The following is a 16,889-nucleotide window of genomic DNA, read 5'->3' as shown; positions in this document are numbered from 1 at the left end:
GTGAAGACTGTTCGTATAAGAATCCTGTTCAAATCCAATCTCGTGTGCAAAGTGCAGCCTCCACAGAGGTCTCTCTCATTTTGATTGGTTGATTGTAGGCATCATTTTCCAAGCAGAGAAAAGCTAACAAAATTGTATTTCTAATCATGATTAAATGCTGATATCAGATTTCCCTCCCAGTGACATAATTTGTCTCCCTGCAACATCATTAGAAAAAATATACATGGCTTTTTCCAGCCTACTCTTCCCATTTATATCTATAAAAACAGAGATGATAATATTTACAACTTTCGATTATGTTTTAAATAAAATATCCTTGATCCACGTGATCAACATAGATTTCTTGCCACCCATATATGCCTTGGGACCATGTGTGTGTACAACACACAGATCAGAAGAAGAGAAGATGGTCAAAGAAGGAAACATCTCCCAGTGCAACCTTGTGTGTTGTCAAGGAGGAAGTAACATTGCAGTATTTACAGGCGATGTGGCTGCCAGGTCAGAGTATGTGCAGAGCGTACAGAGCTTTCCATCCATTCACACTGATGACTGATCCCAGACCTGCAAAGGTGAACAAGAGCAAAGTGTTAACCTTACTGTATCCACTGGAAGAGGCATTCCTTACCAAGTACCAGCGTCTTAAGCATGCTATTATACAGCTTGGCTACAAATGTAAACTACTTGTGTTCATATTTGGAAGCCTTGGTAATGTCCATAAATCAGTCGTGAGGGGCCTGCAGATTGCAGGCATGCCCAAGCCGAGAGCTAAGGCATCGGCAAAATTCTGTTCAGTGTCTGCATTAATTGGCAGTCACCATATGGAGAAGGCGATGCTTTCTGTACCCGTGATCTGTATCCTGAAGCACTTGTTGTAGAGTTTTCCAAGTTTGCGCATCCACTTGTGTTCAAGAATTTTTGTGTGTGAGTGTGTGTGTTAGGCCTCACTCACACCTTCGCATCTAGCATACAACATTGATGCATGCTAGATGTAAAGAAAGGGTTTGTTTACAAGTCAGGCCTTATAGGTCTGACTCACACCTTTACAACAGACTGACGGGTTTACTGATGCAAGCTCACAATTCATTTCCAATGGGAGTCACATGGTTTGACACAACAGGGACACACATAGCTCCGCAATGGAGTGGTTGCACCACTCAATAACAACAACGTTTTATTTAATGGGGTTAGGGTTCAGTGGTTCTCAACCTGTGGGCCAAGGTAGGCCCACTGGCGAGCGATGAGGATATTGCAAGTGATCCCCCAAATAATAACACTAAGAATTTAACGATGATTTAACATTTAAAATAAATAATGTAAGAAATGATCGTGGTAGTCATTCTTTCAACCTTTAACCTTCATTATGATACTGCATTATGATACTGCTAAAAATAAGGAACAACAACAAAGTAGTTAAATTGATCAAAGCCAGAACACAAACAATTGATTGATCACATAACATTCTCTGAAAATGTACGCTGCCAGTACCGGACACCAAACTGATGGGCTAGGGATATCTCATTGCATTGTGTTGAACACTTCCTACTAGGTAATGTGTGTGAGGGACAGTTTGCTTTCACTGACCAGGAGTATACCTGAGTTATGCTTATCTAACGCTTTGGAGATTTCCAAGTTAAGTGGACCCGGCCTGATCCCAAAAAAGGTTGAGAACCAATGCCCTGCCTCTCTAGGGCATTATGGTACCTTGTTGACGGGGGTTAGCTGTGTGCGGACGGAGCCTGCATGCAGTCGGGCACTGTCTCCAAACCTCCCAGGGGACCGCTCCCTGCGGCTGTCCAACACCCTGCCAGGTGACTTCTCCCTCTCCAGTGGCCGAGCGGGGGACTTGTCCCGTCTGAACTCGGTGCGGCCCTCTCGGTAACGGTGCGGTGTGCTGGGCTCCCGGTGGAGACCCTCGTGACTACCGGGACCCGAGGCCAGACGCTTGGAGATGTGCTCAGTGTAGGTGGGTGGGCCTCGCTTACTGGGACTGCTGTTGGAGGCCATATCAAGAGAGAGAAAGTTGTTTCGATAGTTCAAAAATAGCGATAGCCGATGTATAAGCTCATAAGGCGTTGCCAGGCCAAACATTGTGAGCTTGTAGTATTTTTTTGTCATTTTGAAAAATGTTCTTTTTTTTAAAGAAAATAAAAAACTAGTGCTTACCCGTTATATGGACACCAAATTATGTACTGTGTGAGTAATGCGATTTAATAGATCATATTATATTATCAAATCATATCAAGTGGTACAGGAAAGGTGCAATATTCTGGGGAAATTGCAGTTGCCTCGATCGCACAGATCATGCCTTTGGAAATATAGGCCCTTCCCACTGATTTTGCTAGGCAATGACAATGTCAAGTCACCCCTGTGATCATGTTGTGTAAGTAATTTGGAGGGGATTTTGGCATATTTTGTAAAATAGGCACTTCCCACTAACTTTGGAAGGCGATTATGGCCGAACGATACACAAAATCTGTAGGTGGAAGAGCAAAACTGTGCTTTGAAGAAAATTCAAAATGGTGGAAAATCTTTCTAAACGCACATGGTTATTATGGTCATTGTTAGTGTACCATTGTTGGAGATTTGTTGCATACTTTGTATAGGTTTCTTGAGGTATGTCATGGATGTATTATTTGGCTGTTGTGAAATTTGACTTGTACACTGTTTTAAAGGTTAAAAAAAAAAAAAACATGGGTGTGGCCTATATGGGGAGATATGGCCCAAGGAATCCAGAGAAAAATAAATTTCGATTTATTGTTACTAGGGCGGTGACCGTTGTAGCCTCTACAGCGGTGCCCGTTGGGCACTGGCCTACAGTACTTGGAACGATGCAAGTTGGAAATGCATGCCCCACCCAGATATTGTGTCTGTGTCCCTTTTATGCCCATATATGGAGTTATTTGTCAGGCATGCCCAAATATGGAGTCTATGCAGCCGTCAGAATGATATCAGAACAGGCCTGCTCTATATATGGATACTGGGCAGGGGTCCTGTCCAGACCCGGGCAGAGGCCTTTTTGGGGCAGTTCAGGACAACCGTGGGTCCCGACCGACTCAAATTTGAAGTCGGTGCGGCGAACAGTTCTCGAGTTACGTAGATTACACATGTACAGACAGCCAGACGTACAGAAGTGGGCAGGTATAGCGCCACGGTGAGGCCTACTGATGTAATTATTTTGCAATTAATTTTCTTAATTATTATGAAGCTCCTCTCCATGTTTTGTAAATATAGCGCTTATGGGGCTCCATTTTCGTCACCGCTAAAGCCCTTATCCCTGAACTTCTTTGCCTTTTTTTACTATTTTGCTAAACATTTTTGAATAGTTAAAATGGCTCACAACGTGTCAATGTAGATTGGCTAGTTGAACTATTCAAATTTGTTTTTACAAAAACTAAGTTTAGGTAGGGATAAGGGGTTTAGCGGTGACGAAAATGGAGCCCATGGTCTCCAAGTCAGAAATACTTGAATGGGATTGAATTGATATTTCCCTTTATAAGTGAATGGAGAAATGTAATAACTAATACATTTAATAAACAGCATTACATTTGTTAAATTTGAGAGGCCCTGCATAATGGAATGGTCATGTCTGTGTGCAAATTCAGATCAACTGGGCAAGCCAGTGAGAGACGGACGGACGGACGGACGGACGGACGGACGGACAGACAGACAGACAGACAGACAGACAGACAGACAGACAGACAGACAGACAGACAGACAGACAGACAGACAGACAGACAGACAGACAGACAGACAGACAGACAGACAGACAGACAGACAGACAGACAGACAGACAGACAGACAGACAGACAGACAGACAGACAGACAGACAGACAGACAGACTTAACCACTCGGTCAGGAGCAGATAAAGCTTCTGGGAGCAGCCTTATAACTCTATGGGAGCAGTGCTGATAGTGCTGGTGGTACGCTCATTCACTGGGCGCACGAACGCAAAAAGTTACGTTCTTGATTGTGTTACGCAAATCACAGGGGCCTTTTGATTTGGTGTAGCGCCAGGGCCTTAAGTGGTTTATTCAGCACTGTGTCTATTATGTGAACCCTCTATGCATTTCCTTTCTTTCACACTGATAAAGGCAAAATGTGTTTTTATCCAGCAGATGGCAGTGTTGGCCTGTGCAGTAAATTGATAGCCTAAAATTGTTCAGTTCTCCAGTAAATTGATAGCAATTGTTCAGTTCTCCTTGTACTGTTGTGCATTCGAAGGTCATTTTAGCATATTTCCAATTATATCAGGGCGTTTCATCTAACAAAGGCAATCCTGGTAATGTATGCAATCATTTTAAGCCCCTTTTGTTCGTCACCAGACGGAAAGGTAGACTAGAACTGATTCTCTAGAAAACAGCAACAGCAACACAACAATACATAAACAATTAACTAAACCAGTGGTTCTCAACGTGGTGTCCAGGGACCTTCAGGGTTCCTTGACGGTGTTCCAAATGGACCCTTACGGGTCTGTAACACTGACTGAGGTTCCACTTGCACTTACAAAAAGTTTGCGAACCACATGAGCTAACCAGACCTGGGACGCATCTGTGTCACCTTAGCTTTTAACCACTTTAACCATTATTTTAAACTTTAGCTATTGAAAAATAGCAGATATACAAGCTCATAGCGCTGCATCGAGTGCCGCACTACAAGCGTATAGACCGATTCCGTAGCAGGTCTCATGGTCGCAGCCTACGTATTTCCTGTAGGCGGACTCGACGTAGCTGCGGGGGTAAAACCCTCACCAGGCGCACCTCTTCCACTACAGTGAACGGCAGAGTGACTGATGTTAGTTTGCCTCAAACTTTACTCCTTTACCTGCTTTTTTACTAACACTAACATTACAAAGATGCCCAGAACATCGAGATGAACCTGTGTAGTTTATGGCTGCTCCAACAGTAGTGGCAACATAAAAATTAAATAAAAACGGAATGTCTAATATCCACCACGGTGGCGGAGACCAGAGCCATTGAGTAATGGTTGAGACGAAGCAGTGAAAGATACATAACGCCAGTCTTACCCAATACCAAATATTTCTGTTTTATTAACACAAGGCTGCTGTACTTTATACCTCATACTTTAAATGCTTAGTATGAGGTATAAAATACAGCAGCCTTGTGTTCATAAAACAGAAAGATTGGGTATTGGGTAAGAAATTATGTATCTTTCAGGACCCTTCACTGCTTTGTCTCAACCATTACTCAATGGCTCTGGTCTCAGCCACCACGGTGGATATTTTGACATTCCGTTTTTTTTATTTTTTATGTTGCCACTACTGTTGGAGCAGCCATAAACTACACAGGTTCATCTTGATGTTCTGGGCATCTTTGTAATGTTAGTGTTAGTAAAAAAGCAGGTAAAGGAGTAAAGTTTGAGGCAAACTAACATCAGTCACTCTGCCGTTCACTGTAGTGGAAGAGGTGCGCCTGGTGAGGGTTTTACCCCCGCAGCTACGTCGAGTCCGCCTACAGGAAATACGTAGGCTGCGACCATGAGACCCGCTACGGAATCGGTCTATAGATCTGCTATTCTTTTTAAATCGTGAAAATGTGTGCAAATCTTTGAATATATATTCTTTCACTGTGAACATTTCTAACTTATATATCTTTCCTCTCTTTGCTTCTGGGGGTCCATGGAACAACATATTTTGAGATGGGAGTTGGCGGCCAAATACATAACATTTTGAGAACGACTGATAGAGAAACAGGTTTTCAGAAAACTTTTAGGATTTAAGAATATTTGTAGAATCGACCTCAGGTCTTAATGAGCTAAACAAAGGGACAAAGGTCAAAGGGACAGGACATAGGAGCTGACCCTCGGCTGCTGGAGCCGCTCCGCTGCAGCTCTCCGGACTCTCTGATCAGGCTGCCTTTACAGCAGATGACCCGCAGCTTGTTCTGGTAGGAAGACGCCAGGTAGATGGCTCCAGAGGAGATGGCTGGCCCCAGGTAGCGAGGGTTAGGGATGTCCAGGTGGGCCAGCAACGGAGGCCTGGAAGAAAGATAAACGTGCATCAAATCATTTGAGAAATCTATCATTTTTTGTGATATTTCAATCAGACAACACTTGTCAGGCAAAACCTGTCAGTCAGTCAGTCAGTCCGTCCGTCAGTCCGTCCGCCCATCACGCCTCATGGCACGCTCCATATATGGCCGTCTCCATATATGAAGATCACGACACTGCATCAAACCCTGGATAGCCATACATGGAGAAGACTGGATCATCATATATGGAGGTGGCCAGCAACTCTACATAGTACATCTGACCTCAAACCCTTAGATCTCCATATGGGGCTGACCTGTTCTGACATTCCTCCCCACCCCTCCTTCCTCTTTGATGTCTCCCTTTTGACTGGTATCTGTCCATTCAAACTCTAGACAGTGCCCGCCCCAAAGTTATTAGCGCAACCGCGCCCGGCAGCTAGCGAAAACTAGAGTTCTCAACAGGCTTGAAAATTAAGGCCGGGCCCTAACTGGGCTGGCCAGAGGCCCCGCCTGGCCTTACTAATTAGCACACATTTTATGCCCTACCTGGAACGAAAACGTCAATTAAGAATTACAAAAGGGTCCATATATGGGCATTCCCAGACCTGTCGTTTCAGTGCGATCTCAGGGGCCAGGGCGTCTTACTGGTTTCTCAGATCAAGACATATATCAGGTATTATGTTTTGTCTTACCCCAGAGCTGCATGTCCTTGAACCTCAATGACATCCAAGGAGTTGAAGTATGTCACAAACAGGTAGGGTTCTCTGTAGGCTAATCAGCAGGGGAATAGAAGTAGTTACATAATATAATCAATATAATCATTCTCAAACCCACAATGCAAAACTTTGTTTTTGCAAAACTTTGTTTTGCATTGTGACAAATGTCAGTAGCATTACAAAGTTATAATATACAAAAACGTCAGTGCCGCTATTCCAAAGACCTAATATTTTCAGCAATGGGATAATATTGTTTTTTATGATTAGTTTTTTGGCTTTTCTGCCTTTATTGATGGTATCAAGTGAAGATGGACAGGAAAGAGGGAGAGACATACAGCAAAGGTCATCATAAGTTCATGAACGGGACTCAAACACGCAACGCGCTGTCAGACCAAAGCCTGTATGTGGCATGCGAGTGGACCACTTCACCTGCGGGCGCCCGGATAATGTTTTTGTTGAGCTGCTCTTGAAAGTAGCTCTCAAGTCAAACAAGTGTGGGCAACCCTGTTCTACACCTTATTTATACTGTGTCGTATAACAGTGTCCAGTGTAAAGAATAGCAGATTGGATATTGTCGGTGTGGCTCGTATGACTAAAAGGCTTTTATGTACCAGGGTATGATTAAAATAAATTGAACATAAACGCTGCCAATATTTCTAATCAAAACTTTTCATAATTGATTCGTCATTCATACAGGCTGATGCCTTTATTCCCGATGAGGAAACCCAGAAAACACTGAAAACAGTTCATACAAATATATTATCTGGCGAATTAATTGCACAAAAACAACGCACCTGGTGTGTAAGGACCTTAAATATAAATCAGGCTCAACACAGTGTGTGTGCTTTTCATAATGGGAGGCTGGATGGTTCCTTACCAAAGGCCAAAGGGACTCGGCTCCATTTGATGTCCTCAGTGCGGCTTCTTCGTCCGTACGCATCCACAAACACTCCAAACTCTGACACACAAATGAAACTGGATTATAGAAAAAAAAATGTCTGTGTTTCTTGTATTGTTATACAGTCCTGTGTCCAGTTGTGACAGTTTAGCTTATTCATGTTTTAATGGTATACTATGGCATTTATATTTGTATGGCCTCTTTTGTTGCTTTATCAGAGTACCCGTTGTACCCGTCTGTCTGTGTCCCTTTTGTCCCCATCATCATCATCATTTTTCGACCGCAGTCGAGATCATGGATTTCACAATGCCACGCCAGACTTTCCGGTCCTTCATTGACATCCCCAGTTCCTGCTTACTGATGCATGTGTCCCTAGCGATGACATCAGGGAACAACGTTTTCTACCTCTGGTCTGCTTTGAGGCAGGACTCCAGAGAAGAAGGGAAGATATAACCTCATTGTCAGCTCTGTAGCAATTGTTGGCAAACTGTGTTCTTCTGGATCGTACTAGTGAAGAAACACGGGGAAGGTTGCCGTAAATTAGATTAGTCGATGGGGTGGCTCTTCCAAGACAGACTTTGCATTAGAAGGTGTAAGTGCCATCCAACCGTTTCTCTAATTTCTTTGAAAGTGTCCATGTCTCGGAGCCATAGAGTAGAATCGGCTCGACGGTCCCCCCCCCATGGAGTATAGTATGAAGTCATACAAGTTCCAATCCATACTAGGTTTTCACCCAGTCTTGTTGTCCAATGTTTTGAAATTGAAACGTTTACTGTACTATAGGTGCATTTGGCTTCCATGGTAATCAAGAATCTCAGGCAACAGATGAACTAAACAGACTGACTCCATTTATCTGTCTGAGTCTGTGTTCATGAACATAAATATTGGGAGATGTTTTAGAGCTTGGGAAAGTGAGAAAAATAAAGGGAAGCTCTTGGGAAAGAGAAGCAATATGGCTGAGGAAGTTCAACTTAAATAAACTTAAATTAAAATAACAGAATATAAGGATCCCTTCCAGCCTTGCCATACAGTTATGGGATAGCCTATAGTATGAAGCCAAGGAACACTTTAAAAAAAAATTCTACTACGATTCGGACAGGTACTGTAATGTAAATTTCTAAAAACTAGAACGCTTCCTTGCAAATGTTGACATTTCAAACAGTCTTAAACCACTGTACTGGTGTGAGTGGGTGAGTGCGTGCGTGTGTGCGTGCGTGTGTGCGTGCGTGCGTGCGTGCGTGCGTGCGTGCGTGCGTGCGTGCGTGCGTCAGTGTGTGTATGTGTGTGTAGGAGTTGTGAGCTCACCATGGAAACAGAGCAGGTACTCGTCTTTCTGCATGCTGCTGGCCACCTGCATGATGGAGATGGGGAAGCTGTGGGAGGAGGCAGTGAACACCGCCGAGGCTAGAGACACGTCATTCTTATCCAGGAACTCTATGGAGAGTTAGAAGACAGGCCACAAGACAGAGGAACTTCAATGAATGGATGCACTACTGCCACCAACAAGGCCACAAGACAGAGGTACTTCAATGAATGGATGCACTACTGCCATGTTTATGCCATGTACGTAACTACGCAACTAACTAAGACAGAGTTATTTAATGAAACTCAAGATTATAACGTCCTGTCTCGCTATAGCGCTATCACAAACATGTCGCCGTGTGTAGCCTGGCTATTCCTGTGTGTGTGGCATGCACGCAGAGAGTGAGAGAGAGAGATGTGCCCTGTGTGGGTCTCGCGCGTATCAATCCTGCATGTGCATGTGAAAATGAATTGGAATAAAAAACAAATGATGTATATATGTATCAGGTCTGGATCGCATCTTGGTGAACTATTGCAGTGTGTGATCCCTGGTGGCCTGGTCGGCGATCAATCGTTTAGTGTGAAAGCCACAAAGATATAATGACAGCCGATTAAAAAAAAAGACTCCTGCAGTGTGAAATGCACAACGATCTGATGACTCGCCGACAACTTTAAAACTCCTACAGTGTGTAGGGGCCATACAAAATGTAATGTCAATGGTTGAGTAGCGCTGCCCTAACCTAACCTACATAATGTACTGTTAATGGTTGAGTAGCGCTGCCCTAACCTACATAATGTAATGTTGGACACACAAACACCTAACATACAAATGTTCGTCGACTACCTTTTTTCACTGACGAAAACTAAATGGAAACTAAATGGAAACTACGCTATGATGACTAAAACCAAGACAATTTCATCAACAAACTAGAAAAAGTGCCCTTCCGGGCACAGGTCTCCACCAGGTTATCCATAGATCCGTGCAGTTAGAGGTAAAAACACTTTTCGGCCAGTTATAGCGCCACCTTGAGGCTGAGTTGAAATTGTTCATGTGGCATTTCGTCCTCGGCCTAGTGGGAATGTGGGTGCACAATTTCACGGAAATCACGCGATGTGTTCATGATTTGCAGCATTTTGTTTGAAACTGAGCACTCCTGTGAACTTTGGAAGCCAATCTTAACCAATCAGGATGGAGTCTGATAAATCTGAAAGACCCGTTTCGTTGAATGGCTCTAGAGAGACTGTGTAGTGTGTACCAATTTGCGTGATGTTTGGACAAAATCTGTAGGTGTACTGTGCAAAAACTTGTTTTGCACAAAGCGGCCTCCTGGTGGCGCTATAACAGGCCGTTCTGGAAAGTTTGGGGCAGAGGTTCATGGTTGGCATCCAGGGAGTGTGTGTGCAGAATATGGCATCGACCGGGTTAACGGTGGCCGAGATTAGCTGTTCACGGACACACGGACGGACGGACGGACGGACACGCGGACGGACGGAGTGCAAAACATACTCTCCCCACATGCCTTCGGCCTGGTGGAGACAATAAAACCTAGACTAAAATGTCAGGAAGGGACTAGTGGACAAGAGATCCAACATGAGTCATTTTACACTTGGTTGCATGCTGAAAATAGCAGATCTACACAGCAAGTGTAAAATCAGGCATTACGACAGCATCAAGGCCCACCAAAACACACTGTAAGGGCATAGTTACAAAACTCGGAGGGGAGGTTCATAATAATTACTAAAATTAATTAACTCATAATTATATCGGTCGGCTTCATGGTGGCGCTATAACAGCCCACTTTATGTTTTGGCTTATAAATCTTGAACCGTAGGTCGTAAAATCTAAATTCTTTCCCCCCTGGATTCCTTGGGTCGCATATCCCCATATAGGCCACGCCCATTTGTGTCAGGATAGATTTTCTGCCATTTTGAATTTTCTTCAAAACACACTTTTTGATCCTAAACCTACAAAGTTTGTCCAAATCTCACAGAAATCAGTACACACGATCTCTGGACCTATCTGATTAAAACACCACAAGCGTAATGTTGGTAGTCCGTATCGTTTGGCCGTAATTGTCATCCGAAGTTAGTGGGAGGGGCCTAGTTTACAAAACATGCCACAAATTATGAACAGAATGTCCAATCCATCCCAAATTTGAATCACATGTCCATGATGTCGCGGGTGGGTTAATCAACCCAGAGCCAAAAGCAATTCCATTTTCACATTGTAATCGGCTAGCAAAGATAGTGGGAGGGGCCTATGTAAGCGATTGCGTGAACCACACTTTGCAATTTTTCAAAAATTGCGACTTTTCTAGTTTAGATAAGTTATTGCACTGGTCCCCAAACTTTGTTTTAGCTCGGAACCCAAAGAGAAATTTCATGTCTGCATGTCCGGGACCCAAACTACTGAAAATAGCAGATATAGCAAGACATGTTGCGACACGTTTGTTTTGTGTATGTGTATTTTTTGTTTTTTTTGTGTATGTGTATTTTTTTTTTATCCCACGATTTTGTAACCCATTTTTCACCCCTGTGTCAATCATCTAATGTGATCCTGGGCTCTACACACCCTCCGCCAACCTGGGGAGAGCAACGGACTTAACTCATGCTTCCTTCATGCTTGAGTGTCCAAGTTGCTCCTTTACACCTGACAGGGGGGAGTTTCCCTGGTTGGACGTAGCACGTGGAAGGAACACGTTATTCCAACCAGTTCCTTTCCCCTCCATCAGGCGCCCCGGCTGGCCAGGGGGAGGCAGTTTAGAGACCAGGATTACTGCATGTTTTTGTGAGGGTACCTACCCTAGGGGACACGGGGAGAACATGCAAACTCCACGCAGAAAGGCTCTTTCGCCAACCCCGCCTTCGGGTATGGGCACTGATGACACGGAGGAGGAAACACGCCGCCAGCACCCACAGCGCCCCGAGCGGGAATCGAACCCAGGACCTTCTAGCTGTGAGGCGACAGCACTACCAACTGTGCCACCGTGCCCCTAATGGAATTTGTATGGAAAAAAAATCATGACAAATCATTGAATTTGTTTAAAATTCATGATTATTGTTTTACAATTATTATTATTTTTGAATTTTGGGGGATTTAAAAACAAAAATAAAGGCCTATTTACTCACAAATGTGTGCACGACCCACAAATAGGTCTTGACTCACTCTTTGGGGATCAGTGTAATGTATTGTATGGCACTGTAGTTTGATGAAAAAATAATAAAAATAATTCTAATTCATCATCTAATTGAATGAGAAAAAGAGGTTGTGCATCAGCAATGGTTTTCAGTGGAGTGCCAAACCCAAATCCAGTATACATCAAAAAATTTGAATTTTAAAAATTCCAAAAAGGTAGCACATCCAGCCTTCATCAGAGCATGCTCAGAGCATGCTTCATCAGAGCATGCTCTGAAAAAGAAAACGTGTTTCAGCTATGCTCTTCATCAGAGCATGCTCTGATGAAGAGCATAGCTGAAACACGTTTTTTAAAATTCCTATTTTTTCATCATCTAATTGCTTTCCATTTCCAAGACGTTGCACGAGCCCAACAGTTGTACACCTCCATGAACCTCCCTGATAAATGACCATGTCAACTTTCAGCTCAGGTAAGAACGTTCTATCAGGGGCAGCCGTAGAGCATTGAAGTCAAATTAGAACTCTGTTCCAAAAATAAACAAATGTCATTTGTTGATCCCAGCGTATTCACTCATATGGATATGAAGAATCAACTGATGGTGAGAAAACACTAATGTTACTGACGGCAAAATACTCAACAGACTATGACTGACTGACTATCGTAAACAATACAGAGCTACCTCCCTATTTCCCCAACAATATTGCAGAGACAGTTTGTTTATTTTTGGACCACAATTCTTATATGAGACCATTTTAAGGTGACCCAATGTTATTATACTTCCGCAACCCACGGGTACCAAGAGGCCATCTGGGAAGAAGAAAATAAGGATGCGTGCGCTTCTCATCCTCAGGGCGTCTTACTGGTTATTAACATAAAGATTGTGGTAACATAGCTTCCTACTGTATATAGCTTCCTCACCCTCAAGTACAAACTGCTTCATCTCGATCTCATAGAACTTGTTGGTACCAATAATGATGCTGTAGCTGGTCAGATGAATGCAGCTGCATGGCTCTAGAGTCTCGATCTCCTAAAAGAACAAATTAATGTGACATGTCATATAGCAACACAGTATTGTGGCTGTAACAGATGCATTGAGACTAGAAGCCAAATGATCTTTGCGTATGTGTTTTGTTTGGTTTAAAGTCATGATTTATCAGCATAAACCTACAACATCTGTCTGATCTGATCATTACACTGTAGGCTATATCACAGTACATTATGTATATGTCTGACATAATGTGACATAAGTGTTCATATACTCACTTTACGAATGCAAAATTTGTTGAGATTGTCATTGTAGCGCAGAATGGTTATTTTGTTAGGCATAGCAGCACATATACAGGGCAAATTGTCAATCTGAAAGCAAAACAAACATTTATTAAATTACTTCTTTCATTCAAATGGAAGTTCTAATGATTAGAACTTCCATTTTCTTAAATCAAGCAATCAATTCTCTGCATGTCATCACCTTGCTCAAATAGCCTGTGCAATGTTTTAATGAAAATAGAAAAATTTAACGAAACCAAACAATAATGTGTTTTAATAATTTCATCCAAAAAGACTATTGACATACAAATAACACTGTCTGTCAGTTATGCAACATAAGAGGGATGCTTAGCTTAGGCCAATTTGTGTTTTGACTTTATTTCTAGTTTAAGTGACTTACTCCAGACTTAGGTCCACATTGTTTTTGACTTCGGCAACATAAAATGGCCTAGCCCTAGGTCCCACTCTTGACATAGGCCATTATACTACTACTCTTTTCAATAAGGATATAGGCGATTTTACCAGAGGGGGCCAGTATCATGGAGAGCTGATTTAGGTAAAAATATGAATTTCCACCAAAAATGACATAGTCCATTATTTTATGAAGGTGACGATTTCCTAGTTTGTGTACTGTAAGATATTGATGTAAATTGAAGGAACATTTTAAAACATTTTAAAATAGTTCAACTATCTACATCGACACGTGAGCTTGTAGATTGACTATATGAACTATTTTCAAATGTTTTTCAAAATAATAAAAAAATGGCAAATAGGTTTAGGGATAAGGGGTAACTGTATAGATAGCAATTTTGGGGAACACCCCTAAAGATGCTTACTCTTCCAGATGAAAACAGGTGGCAGCCCTTGACAGTCTCAAATATATAAGGGGTCAAATCAGACTGGCTAGGCAGGTGGGACTGGGCCAAAGACTGCTTCACTTTCTTTATTTCCACCAGACACAGCGCCCTCTCATCCCCTACAGGTCACAGACAGACAACTGCTTTAGTTTATCTGATGAAAAACAAGGCAAAGTGCTAAAATGTTCAAATAAAAAGTGAAAACTAAAATATCAATCACACTTCAGCACAGACAAAAGAATATGGCAATAGCAGATCATATCCACAGAGATGACTATCTATCATTTTTCACCTGGTGCCAATTGCCTAAGCTGTAATCCTGAGCGCTACTCTCCCTCTGCCAACCTAGGGAGAGCCCTGAACTGAGCTCATGCTTCCTTCAATGCATGAGGAGGAGTGAGCAGGCCACTTCTCTTATCACCTGACAGGGGGAGTTTTCCCCGTAGGACGAAGCTTGTTGAAGGAACACGTTATTCCAACCAGTTCCGTTCCCCTCCCATCAGGCGCCCCAGCTGACCAGCGGGAGGCAGTATAGAGACCAGGATTACGGCATGTGTTTTGTGAGGGTACCTAAATAAGCTGTCAATCCATATCACATAGGCCCCTTTTCCACCGGTTGGTTCCCAATGGGAACCGGTTCAGTTCTTTTTGGTTCTTAGTCCATGAGCCAGAGCTCCAAAATTGGTACGTTAATTATGAATTGAGTGGGGAAAAACCATACCTATATTAGATTGTTATCACGATGAAACTTCCCCAATGAGTACTTACACGAAGACAATAATTTATTGTATTACAAATTAAAAAAAGAATAATATGCAAATGAGGCATTATGTAGGAAAATAATCGAATAATCGAAAATATGAAAAAGCTACTACTGTGGAAGGTTATCATGTATTAATTTACTTGTATTGATCCTATAAACAATTTAATAATAGTTTTTCCCACCAATTTTGGAGCACTGGACTAAGAACCAAAAATAACTGAACCGGTTCCCATTGGGAACCAACCGGTGGAAAGGGGGTCTTATTGTATAGTATAAACTAAAAGTGCATTTAAAACGGAATGAAAATATTATGCATAAAAGTATTGACAGTTAACACACATGTTGAATTAGTGCTAAGATGAATTACGAGAAACTGATATTAAGAGACCTGTTCCCCCCCCCCCCCCCCCCCGAAACTATAAAACAATTAATACAGCTCACGAGACACTTTGTTTCTTCATTAAAAGGCGTCATGTACTCTTTTAGCACTGGTCTGTCTCTTTGACAATACAATCAGAGTGCTCACCAACAATCATCAGCAGCTTCTCTTGCTCTTTGACAATGTGGATCTGAAAGACTGATCCCAGACCGGGGATGTGGGTCAGGGAGTTCTTGATAACATTCAAGGCATACAGACCCTCCTCAGAGCCCACCAGTACTATCTGTACACAAGAAAAGATTACACATTAAAGGTATATTCAGTGATTTGACTTAATTCAAATATCACTTATTGTTTTTGTTTTGTTGTGATAATCCTCCCTATACTATAGAGTGTGCTGGCCATATAAGGAGTTCCTCCCTGTCCCCAGTTAACCCCTGGGGTCAAAACACTGTAGTTTTCGTTTTTGGCTAGGTGGCCCAGCCTTCATCCAATCAGGATAGAGAGGGCCTTCCTCCAATCACGATCGAGCGGTGGCGGGCCTTGGTGCACGTGCGGTTGGTCTGTTGCGTGTCCCCCCCACTGTAGTGCGTGCATGTGCACATCTTGTTACCGGGGAGGACCAGGGGGTTTTCCAAATCCCCCAAATCACTGAATGCTCCTTTAAGTGTAAAACTGTCCATCCTTTGTTTCCATTTAGTTCTAATTGACCCTTATACTGCATCACAATACATGCTGATTGACGATCTTGCACAATGTAGTCACTCTGGAAAAGGGTGTCTGCTAAATGCCAAAATTGTAAGCTCAGAAAACCAATACTTGGTCCTTTCCTTTCAAAACTCTTGAATGAGTTGTTTCTAAATATCTCTCTCTCCATATCTCACAGTAAATGTATTATTTATACATTTATTATTCTATATTCTATTGAAAGTCACAGAGGCACAATATACTGCTCAGGCTGCCTCCAACCCCTCAATCCTCGTCCTTTTTTAAAAGATTTGTTTTCATTTTTTCTGCCTTTATTGATAGTATCAAGTGAAGATAGACAGGAAAGAAAGAAGGGGAGAGACATACAGAAAAGGTCGTCATGAACGGTACTCGAACACGCAATGCGCTGTCAGGCCAAAGCCTATATGTGGCATGGCCAGCGGGCACCCCAATCCTCATCCTTCTTGCAGAATTTTGATACAGTCAACCGGCAGCTTCTACTGGGCTACTAGATTTTTCTACTCATTGTTATGAACTGTATAAAAGTCAGAGCTGTATTTTCTCCATTGTTTGCACATCGCCAGCACCTGATCTGTGAGAGGGAGAGTGCAGTTGATATCCAGCCTGTCATCTCCCTCCAGTTTTAGCAGAGAGTTCCCCAGCAGCTTCTACAGAAGGAGAGAGAAGGGAACGAGTTAGAGGGGGTTCATCAACAAGATGACACAGTCAGGAAGGCTGGCAGTCTTGAGCAAAAGGAACAGAACAAAGAGAGAGGGTAGGAAGGTTGAAGGAATATGCAGGAACAGAAATAGTGCAAGAGCTGGGACCAAGTCATGTTTGCTCGAGTCACACAAATATCGAATCATGAAGTCGAGG

The 16,889-nt window shown here is 42.7% G+C and overlaps 1 protein-coding gene across 1 annotated transcript in view; it reads right to left on the bottom strand.

Moving 5' to 3' along the window:
* Positions 1–456: 456 nt before the first annotated feature.
* Positions 457–16,889, bottom strand: part of citb (citron rho-interacting serine/threonine kinase b) — a gene marked incomplete at its 5' end in the record, with an annotated part of 73,918 nt that continues 57,485 nt past the window's right edge. Inside the window, 11 exons of the mRNA XM_083785073.1 lie at positions 457–561; positions 1,702–1,990; positions 5,818–5,994; positions 6,680–6,758; positions 7,581–7,661; positions 8,907–9,035; positions 12,959–13,067; positions 13,304–13,396; positions 14,143–14,282; positions 15,453–15,588; positions 16,601–16,681. Of these exons, the coding sequence (XP_083641199.1) occupies positions 538–561; positions 1,702–1,990; positions 5,818–5,994; positions 6,680–6,758; positions 7,581–7,661; positions 8,907–9,035; positions 12,959–13,067; positions 13,304–13,396; positions 14,143–14,282; positions 15,453–15,588; positions 16,601–16,681 (1,338 nt within the window). The 3' untranslated portion in view covers positions 457–537. The remainder of the gene's footprint in view (positions 562–1,701; positions 1,991–5,817; positions 5,995–6,679; positions 6,759–7,580; positions 7,662–8,906; positions 9,036–12,958; positions 13,068–13,303; positions 13,397–14,142; positions 14,283–15,452; positions 15,589–16,600; positions 16,682–16,889) is intronic.

This window comes from Protomyctophum parallelum (genome assembly GCF_964188405.1).
Source record: "Protomyctophum parallelum genome assembly, chromosome: 15".
NCBI classification, from domain to species: Eukaryota; Metazoa; Chordata; class Actinopteri; order Myctophiformes; family Myctophidae; genus Protomyctophum; species Protomyctophum parallelum.
Note: the sequence above shows the minus strand (reverse complement) of the source record. Positions and strands in the feature narration are given on the sequence as shown.